The following is a 16,739-nucleotide window of genomic DNA, read 5'->3' as shown; positions in this document are numbered from 1 at the left end:
TCGATCAGTGAAATTGCCTAAAATTGCGTGACCTAGCCCCTTTAAGCGCAACATCCCCCCACCCCACACCACCAAATGAATGCAAGTAGGTGACGAGAATGCAAATATACTACACTCCCTTTTTTTATAAGAACCTTTCTTCACAAGAACGTTGCACGTTGAGGCTGAGATAAACAAAACTTTTAGAACGTTTTCAGCTTCAGATCGCAAAAATATAAGAACATTTAGCTTAAGCGGCAGAAATTAGACGTTCTTATAAAAAAGAGAGAGTGTATAACCGGATTAAATCCGATGAGGACGCGTTGGTTAGCTTTTCAGTTCGGTGACACTTTTGACATCTCAGTGGTAACAGCGAGAACAGGGACTGTTGTGAAATATCCTTAAGAATAGACCTAATCGGCTAACTCAATGTTGTACCCAATTGAAACCCTTTGGGAACAAAAGGTTTTGTTCCAGGTATTTCCATATCATTTAAATATGAATGCTACATTATCATGCAAATACAATGCACAAAGAATCTTATAATTAATCCCGGGTGATCTGAATTGGGTACAACATTGAATTAGCCGATTAGGTCTATGGAGGAGCAGTACCGAAAAATGGTAGTGACGACTCATTACAGGTACGGAGCAGAAATAATCAAGTGAGTTTGAGTGTACCTTTGACTCGTTGACTTAACAAAAAGCTATTCAATCATAAGGAAAAAGAGGAAATTGTTCATTATTGCTTTAAGTCGTTGCAATCATTCAAGGCACTTATCATTGATCATTGGAGCAAATATTCGGGAAATTTTGGTTGGGAGTCAAACGGAATGGTACATTTGGGTTCGCTCCGATAGGAATATTTGGGACACCCTCTGCATATGGTCAAGAATGACCAGTCGAACTGAAACGTAACGTTCCATAAGTCGTATGGTCAGGCAACGTTGAGGGCCATGTTTTGTTAGACGTATTGCTCAATACATCTATCCATTTATTTGCGGTCTTCGCAATGTTTAGGGCACATTTTTTTTTATTTCCGGTCTCCCGTTGACTGACCAATCCTGGCTTACGAGCGCGAGCTGAGCCAAAAACCCTTTCGAGCCTCCTGAACAGAACAAGGAATAGTTATGTGGAAGATGACTATCTCACGTGGAAGAAAATAGCAGGGAAATGATATTATCCATATACTGTAAACTATTTTTAAAAATCCAATGACAAAACAGGTTAAAAATTGATTTACTAAAATATCCTCTTTATTACATTTACTACGACTTCAAATGTGGCTTTTAACTCATTTCAGTTTACTACACACGTATATAACTATGGTATCCATGTATGCATTGAAAACTTTCCACTAATGATTTGTCAGAATTACTGTTTAGTTAATTGTAATCATCACAAACTGACTTCACATAAAATAAATCAAGCGAGCAAGATAGTCGTCTCCGAATTAATTTGATTCTCTCCTACATAACAAATTAAGGTAGCCCAAGTCCGAGAAGAAAGGTGACGAGTGTCACTGCGAGGACCTCTAAGCCAAAGGTAGCTTGGCTCTAGGAAACGAAAATTACTTGCAAACAATAGTTAGACGATTACGTATCGAACCCAAAGAATAAGCCAGTTGCTTTCATACGCTTTAAGTCGCTCCCCCAAACGTAGACTTGCCTTTGCGCATAGCCGGGAAAACCCGTCAATGTGTGAAATGTGTTTTAACTGTACTGTATCTCCTAATTCAAGCTAACAGACGACTGATGTGAATTTTTGCAGCACAAAGTAACATGCAACATTCGGTTGCCATCAGTTGCTCGAAAAAAAAAAAAAAAGCAGAAGTTGGAAATGAACAATTGTCAAGCTGACCACTACAACAACCTCATTCCACACCTGTTTACACTGGTGACGTACCCATAAAGAACAACAGGTGTGAAAAGAAGTGACCCAAAAACATGCACGCCATGGTAGCTTTGCAACTTTTCAAGTGTAAATGCAACCGCCGCAGACGGAGAAAACCACGCACGCGCAATACGGCGGACAACCCTGGAGATGGGTTGGATTTAACCCAGGCCGAACCTGGGTTAGCAGCGTTCACACGACGAAAACTAACCCGGGTTTATTTGAACCCGGGTCAAACCTAGGTTAGTTTATGCCGTGGGAACAGGGATTTAGAGTGGTTCACACCTAAGAAAACACTGTTAACAATGAGAACAAGCGGATTAGCCTCTAAATCTATCGTTCACACACATTTGGCAAGTAATGTTGAAGTTCAAATGAGGCGTTTAACTACTGTAAACCATGAGAGTTACAAATCTGTGCTTTCGCCGATCAACGGCATTAACATCCCTTATGTTTTACAATAGTTTAAGGCCTCGTTTGAACTTCAACATTTTTATCCAAAATTCAACTGAAGGGCAACATACAGCGACGGATTAAATTTGGCAAGATTTGTACCTGTGGACAAATGATTGTTCAATATACTTAAATGCTGTTTCGCCGTCCTTTAACTCAGACAACTTCTGAATAAAGCCGATTTTGAAACATCCTCAGAGACCCAGGGAGCAGGATTAAGAAACCAAGGGCAAACAAGACTGGCGATAGCTTACAATAGTCTTGCCCTTCTTGTAAGCTTTCGCCAGTGAGTCCCGTTTTGAGAGCTTATTTCGTTCTTTCCCGACTGACTACCCCTTGGTCTCCGAACAAAACTAAATGAAACAACTTCTGCATTCTCATTCCACAACACACACCCACGGCAACTGATCACATCCCTAATGAAGTAGCTGCTAAGAGTTGATTGTGAGTTGAGCGAACCCAATCAATGTTTTGTCGTCGGCTGGCTCCTTTAAACCGCTTCCTGATTTCTGAAATAAATCAGTCAAGACCACGACTTATTTACTAGTACGATTTTCATTCCATTTCTTATCCCCTTTCCCGACATGTCACCCATCATGGTATCTGCAATGACCCCACCTCCACTGGAAAAGTTGAAAATTTCCACTGAGAGACAAAACGCGTAAATAACAACAACAACAACAAATACAACAACAAGAAAAAAGCGCGTAAATAACATGTAAATCATCAAAATAACACCATAAAAGTCGAATTTTAACCATTAACATGTTTTGTAAGATTCTGTAAAAATCATGTAAATATTGAGGTATGGACACGTAAATAATCTGCAAGATGCTGTAAATTTTAAGGGCCAAAGAAATGAAACATGAAAATATTATGTACATTGAGAAAAAGAGACACTCAGACCATGTAAATCCCTTGAGGGGAGACCCATGGTAGGCATAGAGTAACACAGCTAACATTCCAAAGGTCTGTACATGTCACTGAGCTACAAACAAATAACCAACACCAAAAGTGTCTCCTAGTCCTAATCACTCTACAAAAGTGTTGTTTCAGGACGTTCTTGGCCTAGTTGTTCATAACTGGAGCAGGGACAGCTCCATGGAAAATTAATATGACCTGTGTTTTAGACCCGCCTAGGAAAATAAGGCGATGTGACTTCTTGTTAGTTTGAAGGATTTATTGCCCGATTGTCTTGCGTTTCTTCAGCCCATGGCTTCCTGAAATACCCAGTCCAGAAAGAAAAAAAAAAGGGCAGAAAGAATAGAAGCCAACAAATCTTAAAATTTATAGCGTCAAAGTATCGGACGTGCGTGAAATGATAAACAACCGGACGAAACGTCCGGCGTCAAACGAAAACGAAAACCCTGGCGCCCGCAAAGACTTAAGTCATGCAGATTGCAAACGGGGTGTTCATCAAATACGGGAATGCATTTCCGTACGAATTTTCATGCCGGCCGAAGGGTGTGTTCATATGATTACGGCGCGATTTTCATTCCGGTACGAGTACATCCCGGTTCCCTGTAATCGCCTTTTATTCGTTTTCGTGATGTTGGTGCAAAATCTCATACCGATATGAGATGTTCCATCTGGTAGTTATATCGGATATCGAAACCTACGGCGATAACATATAAACAAATACATAGTGTTATGAGAGAGGCGCAATTTAGTCTCAATTCTTCCGGGGTGGATCACTTACATGCAAAATAAATTCAACAAGTTCCCTACACATCAAGCACCGAAAAACCTTCAACACTTACCAGAGGAAACATCATGGATTTACTACTTGGGGGATCATCAATGACTTTTCTAAGATTTGCAGCGACTGAAAATTAAATTTTCTCATAAATGACAGTGAATGAAACTGGTCTAACTATGTTGGGCAAATTAATCTAATGATTTTATGAGCAATTATCAACCACGACAGCGCAAACGTGAGAAGAGAAATATGCATGACTGCGCTTTACATCGAAGAAAACATTTTAAACAGGAGAGCAATGCAGTTAGTCGTGTAATTTTAGGAAAAGACGGACTAAAATGTGCGTTTTGTCAAATATGGAAGAAACTCGTTTTATATGAGCTCATTTCCTGCGTGTTAGCAGCAGGTATCAAGTAACCTTTCAAAAGAGAGAGACGAGTTAGAATAACATAATTTTCATGCTTTGTGACAAGCAGCAGCCCACCATTTGCCGTAAACGTAATGCTTACCTCTATTATTTCAAGTAACGTGGCATAATATTTGTTACGATGTCAACGATCTGACTTCCGCAACAGCGACTGTTTCGATGAAAGGTGAAAGGAACCGAATAAAGCACTTACCTACGACTAAGTCTTGTCCACTTATTAAGCCAGCTGTTACGAGCTCTTGTGCCACTCCTTCTGGCGTATCTAATAAATGTCCAGAGAAGAGTGAATGAATTTTCATGCTCCTTGAGCGGTAACTTAAAACACCAAAGCTAGCTGTACACACTCAACTTCGTTTATTGAAGACTGCGCTACCCATTTCCAGATAAGAGAAAGCAAAGACAAAGGGCTCACATGTTCTGCACGTGTTTTCTATAACAATTGTTCAATGAACGGATATAAGATTGGAAACAGCCCTCGAGGCGCGTATTGAAGCTGATGTGGCTTCAATCAATCGCATATAATAATAATAATAATAATAATAATAATAATAATAATAATAATAATAATAATAATAATAATAATAATAATAATAATAATAACAACTACAACAATAACAACAAAAACAACAACAGCTTTATTTAAGTGTCAATGGATTTAGCACTGAAGCAATCAAATCAAATCAAATATTGTTTTTTTAGGAGAGGGGAAGAGCGGAGTACCGGGAGCCGGAAAAACCTCTCGGAGCAGAGAAGAGAACCAACAAACGAACAAGCGTGATATTAATTTCTTAATTAAACTTCATTTAACCTTGAACTGTTTCAGTTTTACATAACGACTGACACAATCAATTTCCGTCATACGGTAAACGAGCGGACTCGGATAACGGAGATTGAGTGAGCCAATCAGAACACAGGAAACGGGGACAATAAGAAGCGTAAACCATCGAAACAACTATTCCAAGAGATAAACTGGAAACCTACTCTCCTAACCAACGTATAACCACTCAGGGCAACTTTTGGAGTTAAAAGGCCAAAAAGAGAAATACAGGTTGAAGGTGTTGAAGGTACGATTAAAAAAGAGGGGAAAAATCCCCCGAGCAAATTAATATGGAGTCAAGTGAATGTATTGGGGAAAAGGGGGGTGGTAAAAATAGCTGACAGGTGTCAATACCAATCATAGAAAAGACTCGTGCACCCAGGCGAATTCCATGAATATTTACTGTCGTCTGTAAAGCATTGCTTTTGCGAGAATACACGCAGTGAATAGACCTCTTCGGATTAGTGTCTTTGCTTTACCAATACAGGTACTGAACATGTTTTCGGGAATGTTTTTACTCCAAATTTAAGATTTCCGCCCTACTGGGACAAAACGGTCCCAGGACTATCCAGCAATCTGTCTCTTCCAAAAAGAGAGTATTTTTTAAAGACTAACCCACGATTTTCACTTCAAATAAATGAATTTTAATACTGATGAAAGAACTCAATTAACAGGGAATATGATTTTTGAAGTTCAAACTGAGGGCTGTCCACCGGGGAATATCTCACAGCAAGATATAATACAAACTGAAAACCAGAGACGAGTTATCGTTTTTCAAAACTGCTGGTAAACGTGAAAGACTAGATGTCAAAAATTGGTCTTAAGGACAATGATACGAATGACAATTGATAAGACAAAGTTCTGTGCTTACCCTTCCCAGGAGTGAAGTCGAATCTGATATCATTCAATTCTTTCTTGGCGTTTCTGTATTAATTGAAGAAGGGACAATCTTGCATGAATTTGTATAGACATCAACGGCTCTTGAAGCCACTCCAGTCACACATGTGCCAATTAGTTAAAGGGGCAGTGTCACGCTATTTTAGTCAAACGTCAAAACACTAAAAGACGTCTTTGCATCAATGAAGACCAAAAAAATGCTGTAGTTTTGTTTTCAATAACCACTGAAGTGCACTGAACCTATTATTTGTTGTTTGTGGCCAAGAATGGCAAGGATGGAAATGGATTGACTTGAAAAAACTGGCCAGCTTTTTTCAAGTTTGGAGACGATGCCATCAGAAAGTGGCCAAAAATTAAATACGAATAGCTCTTTGTGCCGTAAATTATACATTTCCTATCTTCTCAGTGGGTTGTCAGGGATGTTGTAAGTGTGAGCTTAAGTACTAAGTTAGATATTTTCCCAATTTTGACCTAAAAACATCAAATTTAGCATGACAGTGTCCCTTTAAATGGTGTCAACACTACCCTAGGACAGGATGTGTGCAGCTTGTAGTGTGACAAAATGTTGTGTGACTTATTGTTGGCAGAAGTAAAGTTACAATATTTCCAACAACTCAGTGCCTTTCTCGGAAGTTCATGAAACAGCATTTTAAAAATATCGACCTTTTCCCATAAGAAATCAAGAATGATATCTTGGGTCGCCTTGTTACGTTGTAATACTGAGGCCTCTTGTAAATGGCCTTTGAGCTGTAATCCTTGACAAATTACATTGGGAAATACCACATGCCACAAGTAATTTTGCGCATTTAACCATTCTCAGGCTGAAACTCTACACGAAGGAAGATTCTAAAACTATGACGAACTTGGCAGGTGGATCCTCCCAGTGACAGATGTTTGTGTGCAGTACCTCATTCAGTTAACATGCAGAACGTTGAAAGCGTGGGAAAAAATGAAAAAAAACAAACAAACAAAAACAATAATTCAGCGAGAAATTTTCATATCGAAAAAGGCCGAAAGTCACTACTCAAGCGATTACATTTGCGCAAAAGCCTTTACTTTTCCGTTTTCATTCCCACGCGATACTTTCCATGTTCAAATGTACTTACTTACTTTTCTTTCGCTATACTTACCACTCAATTAAGTTTCTTTACATTTCATAATGATCAAATGGAGTTATCAACCGTTATGCTACGGCGTTGTCAATCATACGCTTTTCTTTTTAATACTCAACAGAATATCGCGTTTCTCATTGGTCAATGATGAATCCACAAATAGGTTATAGAGTGCAACAGAGGTTACTGAGTGAAATACGGAAGTTGCTATGGAAACACAGTGATGGTGCAACTTTGCTGATTGCATTTATCTATGGTCACCCGTGATGTCTTGAATGTGCTTGCACGGGCAGTAGCTTTCGCGGTCATACGACTTCCTATACATTGTATACTTCCTATACATGAGATACAATATATAATCCTTTCAACGAAACCTACATGTAGCTTTGCGTGCTAACACCTATGAAAGAAGAAACTTACAGAATTCACTACACTGCACTAACCGTAATCTAAGAGTGAGATCCAAGATGATTTGGGAATCTGACAAAAAAAAAAAAAAAAGAGGAAAGAAAGCAAATTATGGTGCAAAACAAAACAAAAACAAAAGAATCATCTTTCCAATGAAATCTTTAACATATCAACTAAATTAAAATTATCTTTTAGCTTACTTGGTCGCAATTTTATCATTAAAATAGAAAACAAATCTTATGCAGACGGCTTTTTTGGACGTATCTCACCGGCAGGATTTGACAATGTGGGAGTGGGCGGTTGAACTTGAACATCTGCTGCCGCTGGTTTTGCGGAATTTTCCTGAAATCAAGACACAGTAATTTGAAACCACCTATCCAAACGTGGCAGAAGGATTCAGAAATAACTCTCAGTGTGTGTGGGTCCTGCGCATTGATAGCGGTTTTTCATAACTGAAATGGTCATTCTGCATAAATATGTTCATTTATTGTTATTTTTCTTATGTATTCTATTGCTATGTAATTCACCTGTGCCTTCGCCTCAGAATTGGGAGTGGACCGACACGAGGAAAGCGATAAACTCCGACCAGACGTCCGTTTCTCAAAAGTTCCAAAACCTTTTCGGGCCCAAAAAACCATTCTTGAGACTATAAACTGCCGCTTCTGAAAAAAGTGATCTTTGAACATGTTTTCGAGACCAGTGAAAAAGAAGCAATTGCAAAGTTTCATGAGTTGAAACGTTTTCCTTTTGAAGGCACAAAGCGCTTTATGTCACCCGAAATACGCCCGAAAAGTTTCGGGACTTTCGAGAAAGACCCCCAGGGTAGGAACTGAACCCATGACCTCCGATTAGCTTGCTGTTGCCCTCCCGTTCACATTAGATCTGATTCACGTCCCGTTATTCGTTACGAAAATATACCTTAACAGTGTCTGCGTTTTTTCTGTTGCCATTGTCATCACCGTCGCTATCATCTCCTTTACCACCCTCGTCATCAGACCACTCCCAGCTGCCATCAGCCGCGCGGTGAAGTCTTCCACTGGAGCCTGGGACGCGCTTTACCTGAAAACAATAAGCGGCTCAGATGAATAATAAATGAATACACTGTTCAAATGAGGCATTGAGCTGCTTTTGAAAACTTTAATCCTAGCTTAAGCCGATCTACGGTATCATCGTTCCTGATGATTGGCTAACGCCAGAAACCCATAAGGGTTGAAACGTGTAACGCGCGTTCACAGCTTCCGAATATTCAGTGCGAACTGATTGGTTGAATGTTTCAGTGCTAAGTACCATATTTGGAAACCCCTCACTCTTGTTGTTCCAAATATGGTACTTAGCAAATTAAATATTCAGAAGCTTGTTTCCCAGCACACAAGGGGCCGTTACACGTTTCAACCCTTATGCCATGGGTTTCTGCTAACGCTTAACCCCCCAACGCTTAGCTAGGATTAAAGATCTCAAAAGCAGCTCAAGGCGTCACTCGAACACTTCAGTCATGAATTTGTTATTCATCTAAAATATGCTCCTAAAAGACAACATCAAACGTCTCATGAGAGATTTTATTACAGCGCAACACAGTAGCTGTTCCAGGAAACTTCTATAAATGATCTCGCTTAAAAGAATGCAGTTGTTAAGTTGTATCGGTTTCATAGTTGAAATGGTATCTTTCTTACAGAACCTCTATTACCAGTTTTACAGTGCAGTAAGGCTGCTCAGAGTCATTAATTTTTTTGTTAAGATACAATGTTGAGAAATATTTTAGTTTAAATCATAAATTGTTAAGTTTATAATTTTTATTCCCAGCTTTTTATTCTTTCTTAATCCAGAATCTAACTGCTGCCCAAGACCAAGCCTTGAGAACGAACAGTATTAAAGCACGCATTGATAAGCAGAACATGCCACTGACATGTAGGTTATGTGGGGAGAGATGTAGGTTATGTGGGGAGAGGAGACTGTGAGTCACATCGTAGCAGAGTGTAAGATGCTGGCCCAAAAACATTACCGTCTATGGAGGCACGAAAAAGTGGCAGCTGTCATACACTGGAAGCTCTGTGAACGATTCAGATTTGAAAGGGGAGCAAAATGGTATGATCACAAGCCTCAGCCTGTGCTTGAATCAGAAGCGGTCAAGTTGCTGTAGGATTTTAAGATCCAGACAGACCATCGCATCGACCACAACAAACCAGATATTGTTGTTCTCGATAAGCAGTAAAGGTCATAGAGAGCTTTAGCAACGACCACGGGAACGGCAACGAGAACGTCATCACAAAACACAAATTCTCATAATTGTAACCAATTCACAACTATTCCAAGTTTTTTTTAATGCGAGAAAGGTATGGCAGTCCCTCAGGAATGAAAACGTTATGAGCGGCTCTTTATTTAGGGGAGAAAATGAAAATTTATCTTTAAATGCTGACGTCCTTCATAAAACCTTAAAGTTGGTCATTCCAAGTTGTTGTTTTGCTGACGACGTCAAAGAAATAGACAGAAATGAAAACCGCACGCGCAGAGTGTGCAAAGCTATTGTCTTTGGCCACTAAATATGCAAATTTATGACGTTCGCGGTGACGTCGCCGTAGTCGTTGCTAAAGCTCCCTCATGTCTCATAATAGACGCAGTCTGCCCCTTCGACACCGGGGTCAAGAGCAAGGAGCAAGGAAAGGTTGAATACAATCAAGGCCTTAATAAGCGAGAAATTGGGCGTGTGTGGAAATGTCACGAACTGAAGATTATTCCCATCGTCATTGGGGCTTTGCGGACTGTGCCTAAGGGACTTCTTAAAAGTCTTGAGGGTTTAGAAATGACAAGTACATTCGATCTGTTGCAGAAAGCGTGTCTGCTAGGCTCTGCAAGAATACTCAGGAAATTCTTGGTTACTTAATTGGACTGCACGGTTTGATCTTAAAAGTGAAATGGTGAAGGGTTTCCCATCAGTCTGGACACCTCAGGTCTCGGGAGGAGGCCAGATGCCCACATAGACTTTCAGCTGACAGAGAACGATGTTATAAATCAATAATAATAATAATAATAATAATAATAATAATAATAATAATAATAATAATAATAATAATAATAATGATGATGATGATGATGATGATGATGATGATGATGATGATAATTACTATTATTATGATAAAGCTCTAGATCAATGTTTCTTTTTTCTTCTTTAAGGCCTGAGCTGTTTAAGTACACAGTTTTTGGGCAGTCGCATTGAAATATTCCGCGTTCTATTTTTGTGTATTGGTTAAATTTGCGGCTCGCTAAGGGTTCCTACGGGCTACGGCCTCCATCTGCTTAACTGATTTTTTTCAATCAATTAATACATTTATCATTCGCCATTTAGTTCCAGGTTGTTGCTTTTAGTAGATATGTTACATTTATGGCTTGCCGAAGGTTGTTTTCCCTTTGAAATTTGTTGTTTTAGCTGAATTTCTTACTATTGTTGTATTTGCGATTTTTGTCTACTTGCTATCGAGATTTGCTAGGAGATTTTGCCACCGCTGTTGATCTCGCTTCAATAGGGGTTTCTGCGATTCCTTAAATTAAAATGTATCTTGACTCTAACTGATATTTTCCGTCCGTAAAATGAATCATTCCAGTGAAAGCAAAAAAGCCTCCCCACCCCCCCCCCCCCCCAAAAAAAAAAAAGAAAAGGAAAGAAATTCACTTTATTGGCCTCGAATGATTGCTTTCTATAAAAAGAAACGATAAAGATAGCACTTAAAAATAGCAATCACTTGGACCAAGCACCGAGCTGTGAGTGCCATGGATGAGCTATTATCCTTGCTTTACCTTTTGTGATCTTTCTCCTAATGTTGGCATTAACGGAACTAATGTCTCCACCAAGAAGTCTTTCTCCTTTAAAAGTAAAAAAAAAGTCAAACCATTGATTTTATTAATACACACATTTCTTCCTCTTTACCAGTCTACTACTTTGCCACAAACGGCTATAATATATCTCAATTCAATGTTTCAAAATTCGTTCTTGGACGGAAGAACCCTTCAAAGGGCTCCGCGGAAAAACGCACACAAATTGGCAGTTGGGGTTTAGATTAAAGGGACACTTTGCTATACTAATTGAATTAGATATGGACCGGTACCTTATCACGCTCGAAGACATTGGTGAATATCAAAGGAAAGTTAATATATACATGTTTTGTTTCAATACCGGGTGTGAGTATGCGAGAATGATGATAATTTGATCATTGGGCACCACGTACAAGAACACTGCAATTGCATCAGCCTCGACACATTTTTAAGAAAACAGAGCCGGAATTCTTGACATACACGTAACAAAGTTTACCCTGGCCTTCTTGAAGAATGGCAGCTTTAAGAGTTCACTTGCATCTGGTCTGAAATTACAAATTGTCACAGCATGTTACATTTCGTATAAGAAACAGTAAGCAAGAAGGAAGGAAAACTGCAAGAAAAAAAGGGGGCAGGAGCGGAGGAACCACAAGAAAACAGTGAAGCAAAATGATACAACATAAGGTTCATGCGGATACCTCAGCACACAAATTAATACATTTTCCTTGAATGTTCCGGGCTTTCAGGTAAAGAAAAAAGTAAGCATATAAGAAAAATGAAAGAAATGTTTAACATGTTTGTATGTGTTTATAAATGACAATTGCTTAGTTAGATTGTCCAGTTTAGTCTACGGGTCACTCCAATCTTTTACCTAATTAACTCACATTTCAAATATGCATAATTATAATGATTTCTCTCATTAATCGATTACCTTCACGGGAACATATGAACACAACAAATAGCCCATTTCCGAGTTGCTGTTTGCCTCAGTTTAAAAGGGAGTCCTGGTGCACAACCATTCAAATGGAAATGAGTTGCGTATTCTTATGCAAATCAAACTCATTTCCCTTACAATAGGCCACTTCGGAAAATACCATAATATTCTTTGTTTGTTCCCCCAAATTTTGCATAAGAATTGTTTTTGTTTTCTCTTGGGACCATTGTAAGTCTCAAGAGAAACTCAAAAAAATGCTTATGCAAAATTTGGGGGGACAAACAAAGAGTATTATGGTATTTTCCGAAGTGGCCTATAGTTGAGCACTAAGACTCACTTTGAAACCGAGACAAACAGCAACTCAGAAATGGCCCATTGACCTACTCTCAACTCATTGGTCAGTTGGTAGAGCATCGCACCTGATCGCTGAGGTCCCATTGAATTTTTCAGGCGTTTATAAGTGACATTGGCCTCACGATTGCTTAGAATGACCAGTTAAGTGTGAGAATCACTTCCATATTTCCTTTAATTTTATGACAAACAAAACTTTACCCTCTCACCCTGACTATCTGAGAACCTTAGGGAGAAGTTCACCCCAAAATAACAATCCTTTTTTTATCGACTAATAGAATGTTCACGAGGAGAACAAATTTTAACCGAAGTATCGTGAAATAGCTTTCTAACCCTGTGAAATCCTTGTTAAAAGTACACACATGCAGGCTGCCATCTTGGATTATACGTATATCATTGAGCTCAGCTGATCTCACTTTTCTCTCAGAAATTTGAACAACATGAACGATGTTTTGTCCGTCTTACCTATTTGATCAATTTATGTATTGTTGCTGGACAAAAAGGCATGACTGGAATACGAAGAGAAATCTCCACAGCTTTGTGTGTTCAAGCTTCCCACAAAACTTGCGGTTGAGCTCAATGACGTCATGTATAATACAAGATAGCGGCCTGCATGTGTGTATTTTCAACAAGGATTTTACAACGTTAGAAAGCTATTTCAAGATTGAGATTAAGGTTAAGAGCTGTTCTCCTCACGAACTTTACTTACAATACATACTTAATTGACCACTCCCCATACGGGCTTTTCAGGGCCAATGAAACACAACGAAATGACTGAACAGATCAACAACAACTGTTAAGAATCCCAACTGGCCGGAGGCAAACCAGTTGGCTATTTACAAGTGCAGCTGGGAAGTTGAACCAGGGACTATCAGGATCAAATTCAACGAGTGGTTAGAGCGGGTCTTGAACCCGGGATCTCCGGATCTCAAGGCAAGCGCCCTAACCACTTGGCCACACTGCCTATTAATCGATAAAAAAAGGCGTGTCATTTTGGAGTGAGCTTCTCCTTTAAAACAGCTAAACGTTTCCCCTCAGGCAAGCACTCACCTTTGTGCTGGATCTTTCTGCAAACAACTGGAGATCATCTTTCTAAAAACTTTGGAGTATTTCTTGAACCCTTCTTTATTCCCTTCATTTTGTGCTACTGTATCCAAAGAAGGTGGATCATTTTGCAAGGTCAACATAAGTACCTAAAAAAAAAAAAGATTCTTAAAAAATGAAGAGAAAATGATGACCTTTGCTAAATTTTGACTCAAGGGACAGTCATGTCAATGCTTGGGATTGATTACCCAATTCACCCTTTTTATATCTTTACTTCCGTAGTCCCGTAGTTGATGAATAAGAATAAGGAGAAAGAGATGGACTGGAACCATGGCCCGCAGTCCAGTTGACATGGTTCATTACACGCATGACCTAAAAAATGAGTAGTATATTCTGGCTGCAGATTGTGGTGGTAGAACTTTGACAAGCCCTGAAGAGGGAATGGGTATTCTAGAATCCAGCCAAAAAGGAGTACCCAAAGTAGGATTGTGAGGGGCAGTCTATTTACAATGTAAGTACTACCATTCAAAAAACTTGGCAGTGAACGGGTACTCTAGAACAGGCCACATTGGAAATAGAGAATACTGTTTGGAAAAGTGCGGAAGTACGGTATTTACGCACGAGTTGATGACGTATCAGAAAACAAACGAGTGAGATTTCTGATACAAAAACAACGAGTGCGTAAATACCGTACAAAGCACTTTCACGTGGTATTGTATTGTGTTTATTATATACATACTGAGATTTAAATTCTTGTTTCTCGTTTAATGACAAACCAAGACAAAACTCTGTTACACGGCTTTAAGTCAAAACCTCATGCAAAGATTATAACATAAGCTTCAATTTCTGCCAGAAATTTGACATATTTAGCAAGCAAAGAATGTTTAAATACATGTATCATTTCTAAACTTAAACTTATCTTAAACTTGAAGTCTCATAATCCTCTCCGTCTTTACGTCTCACAGAACGAATAAAGTCTGCAAGGTGCTTGTTTAATTCTGCGGGCTCTATGTTTTGCAATTCTCGCTCGTCGCTCTTTTCGTTTCTGAAAAACGTTTCCAGCAATTTCACATCTCTTTTCGTTTTCTCTTTCGTGTTCTTGTTTTCGAAACTTTCCACGTAATCCTCGACCGAAGTATCGTGATCAACAAACCTTTTGTCGTTCAACACTTGCGAAAGCTTGAGATTTCTTAAAAAAGGAAATACTGCCAGCTGAATTAAAATCACCTTGTTACGGCTCACACGTCAAAAAACATGATACGCGGCACCTGATTGGACGTATCGTTTACCTCAAACGTGCAAAAAGCGATACGCGCCATTTGATTGGCTGTTGGGTTCTTAGACCAGCTTGTAAACCGAATTTTCAGTGGGTAAATCTCAGTACGTATATATAAAAATACCATAACACTCCTTGTTTGTCCCCCCAAATTTTGCATAAGCATTGTTTTTGTTTTCTCTTGGGACCATTGTAAGTGGCCTGTTGCTCTGTGTGATTTTTTTTTTCCTGGTTTAAAATTTTACAAACCAACTGGTTTAATTGTGATTTTTCTTTGTCTAATATTCATCATAATCTGAAACAATGGAAAATCAAAATTAAACAGGTTTTAAAAAATTGAACCATAGCATATACCCGTACAAAAATTACAAACCACTTCGGCTGATTGACTACTGTTAAGTAGTAACTACTGAGTCTACAGTACTACTAGCCATGCAGCACCTTCACGCGCGTAAAATGTGCGCAATATGGCGGCTTTACACGCGCGTTACATGCCAAAATATGTACTCGTGTAATATGTAATTTACACGAACTGTTACACGAACTAAAATTACAAGCAGCTTGCATGTATTTAGAACCTCTTGTATCAATACACCCGCTTTGCGTATATTCTTTAGCCAGCAATGTACACGAATGTGAAAAAAAGGCGTTGAGCGTACTGACAAAGATTCATAATTTATATGTATGAAATCCGAATGCTTCTGCAACTCATGGATTTTGGGGTAATAGATGCGTGCATTCCACACCACTGCTTCGAAAAAATTCTAACACTCTCAAAAGTTATTAATTGGGTCAATATGCAGTGTAGCCTATCGCTTCTTTAAAAATGAACTGCTAAATCGCACACTTCTCAAGAAACACATGCACATTGATCAGATCACCGAAATTCACCCATCGTTTGAGCGATTGAAGCGTTCTCGTGTCGAATACAAATCAAAGCTTTGAAAATACTGTTCGAGTGAAATACGAACGGAAACTTAAGGCCGGTGCCTACTTTTGTTAATGCGCATACGTTCTGCGCATCTCGAGATACTCGGATTTCCTATCGGTGATGCTCACTAATACAGGGATATTTTTGCGCGATTTAAAAATATCCGGATAATGTAGATCTTAGTAAGTAGTCTTGGTATCCAAAAAGAAAATTGAGGGTAACCATGCATTTTTGAGAGATAACTAAGCTTCAATTTGAGAAAGAACGCCATACATTGCTTTGTATTTTAAAGGGGAACTCCGGTGTAAAAATGAACTTTTTTCAGAGAAAAGGGCAGTTAGGGAGGGTTCCATTTTGACTACCTGTTTAGTCTTCTTGTCCTTCGTCCCGCATATATTTTGGCTAAAGAGGAGCAGAAAATCGTGTTTAGATTTCCGCCATCTTGGACGCTTTTTGAGCCGCGTTGTATTGACCAGCAGTTGCCTGTGACGTCATATCGTCAAAGTTTAGCGGAAGTTCTGATGTTTTCTTCTCTGCGGCACCTTGTCTTCGTACGTTCGTGTACTTTAAAATTTTTAAGGCGCTAATTTTCTAACAACTGTCTAGTTACATTTACATCCTAGCTCAATATGGTAACAACTGCTGTGTTCCTGGATGTGTTAATTACTCAGCCAAAAGCAACGGCATTAGTTACCATAAGTTGCCGCGAGATAAT

At 39.1% G+C, this 16,739-nt stretch overlaps 2 protein-coding genes across 3 annotated transcripts in view; one reads left to right on the top strand and one right to left on the bottom strand.

Moving 5' to 3' along the window:
* Positions 1 to 1,201: 1,201 nt before the first annotated feature.
* The window catches only part of LOC138013152 (serine/threonine-protein kinase OSR1-like), a 37,347-nt gene continuing 21,809 nt past the window's right edge, over positions 1,202 to 16,739 (bottom strand). Inside the window, exons 8-17 of the mRNA XM_068860154.1 lie at positions 13,824 to 13,966; positions 11,985 to 12,033; positions 11,474 to 11,539; positions 8,603 to 8,743; positions 7,954 to 8,026; positions 7,720 to 7,756; positions 6,139 to 6,191; positions 4,644 to 4,712; positions 4,085 to 4,149; positions 1,202 to 2,833 (exon numbers count right to left, since the gene is read on the bottom strand). Of these exons, the coding sequence (XP_068716255.1) occupies positions 2,756 to 2,833; positions 4,085 to 4,149; positions 4,644 to 4,712; positions 6,139 to 6,191; positions 7,720 to 7,756; positions 7,954 to 8,026; positions 8,603 to 8,743; positions 11,474 to 11,539; positions 11,985 to 12,033; positions 13,824 to 13,966 (774 nt within the window). The 3' untranslated portion in view covers positions 1,202 to 2,755. The remainder of the gene's footprint in view (positions 2,834 to 4,084; positions 4,150 to 4,643; positions 4,713 to 6,138; positions 6,192 to 7,719; positions 7,757 to 7,953; positions 8,027 to 8,602; positions 8,744 to 11,473; positions 11,540 to 11,984; positions 12,034 to 13,823; positions 13,967 to 16,739) is intronic.
* Positions 16,649 to 16,739, top strand: part of LOC138013153 (uncharacterized) — a 15,729-nt gene continuing 15,638 nt past the window's right edge. The window contains exon 1 of one of the 2 annotated variants that reach the window (XM_068860156.1): positions 16,649 to 16,739. This exon is cut by the window's right edge and continues 249 nt beyond it. The gene's annotated coding sequence lies outside the window, so the exon portion shown is untranslated. The other variant, XM_068860155.1, reaches the window with a different exon arrangement.

Source organism: Montipora foliosa, chromosome 8, assembly GCF_036669935.1.
Source record: "Montipora foliosa isolate CH-2021 chromosome 8, ASM3666993v2, whole genome shotgun sequence".
Classification (NCBI taxonomy): Eukaryota; Metazoa; Cnidaria; class Anthozoa; order Scleractinia; family Acroporidae; genus Montipora; species Montipora foliosa.
Note: the sequence above shows the minus strand (reverse complement) of the source record. Positions and strands in the feature narration are given on the sequence as shown.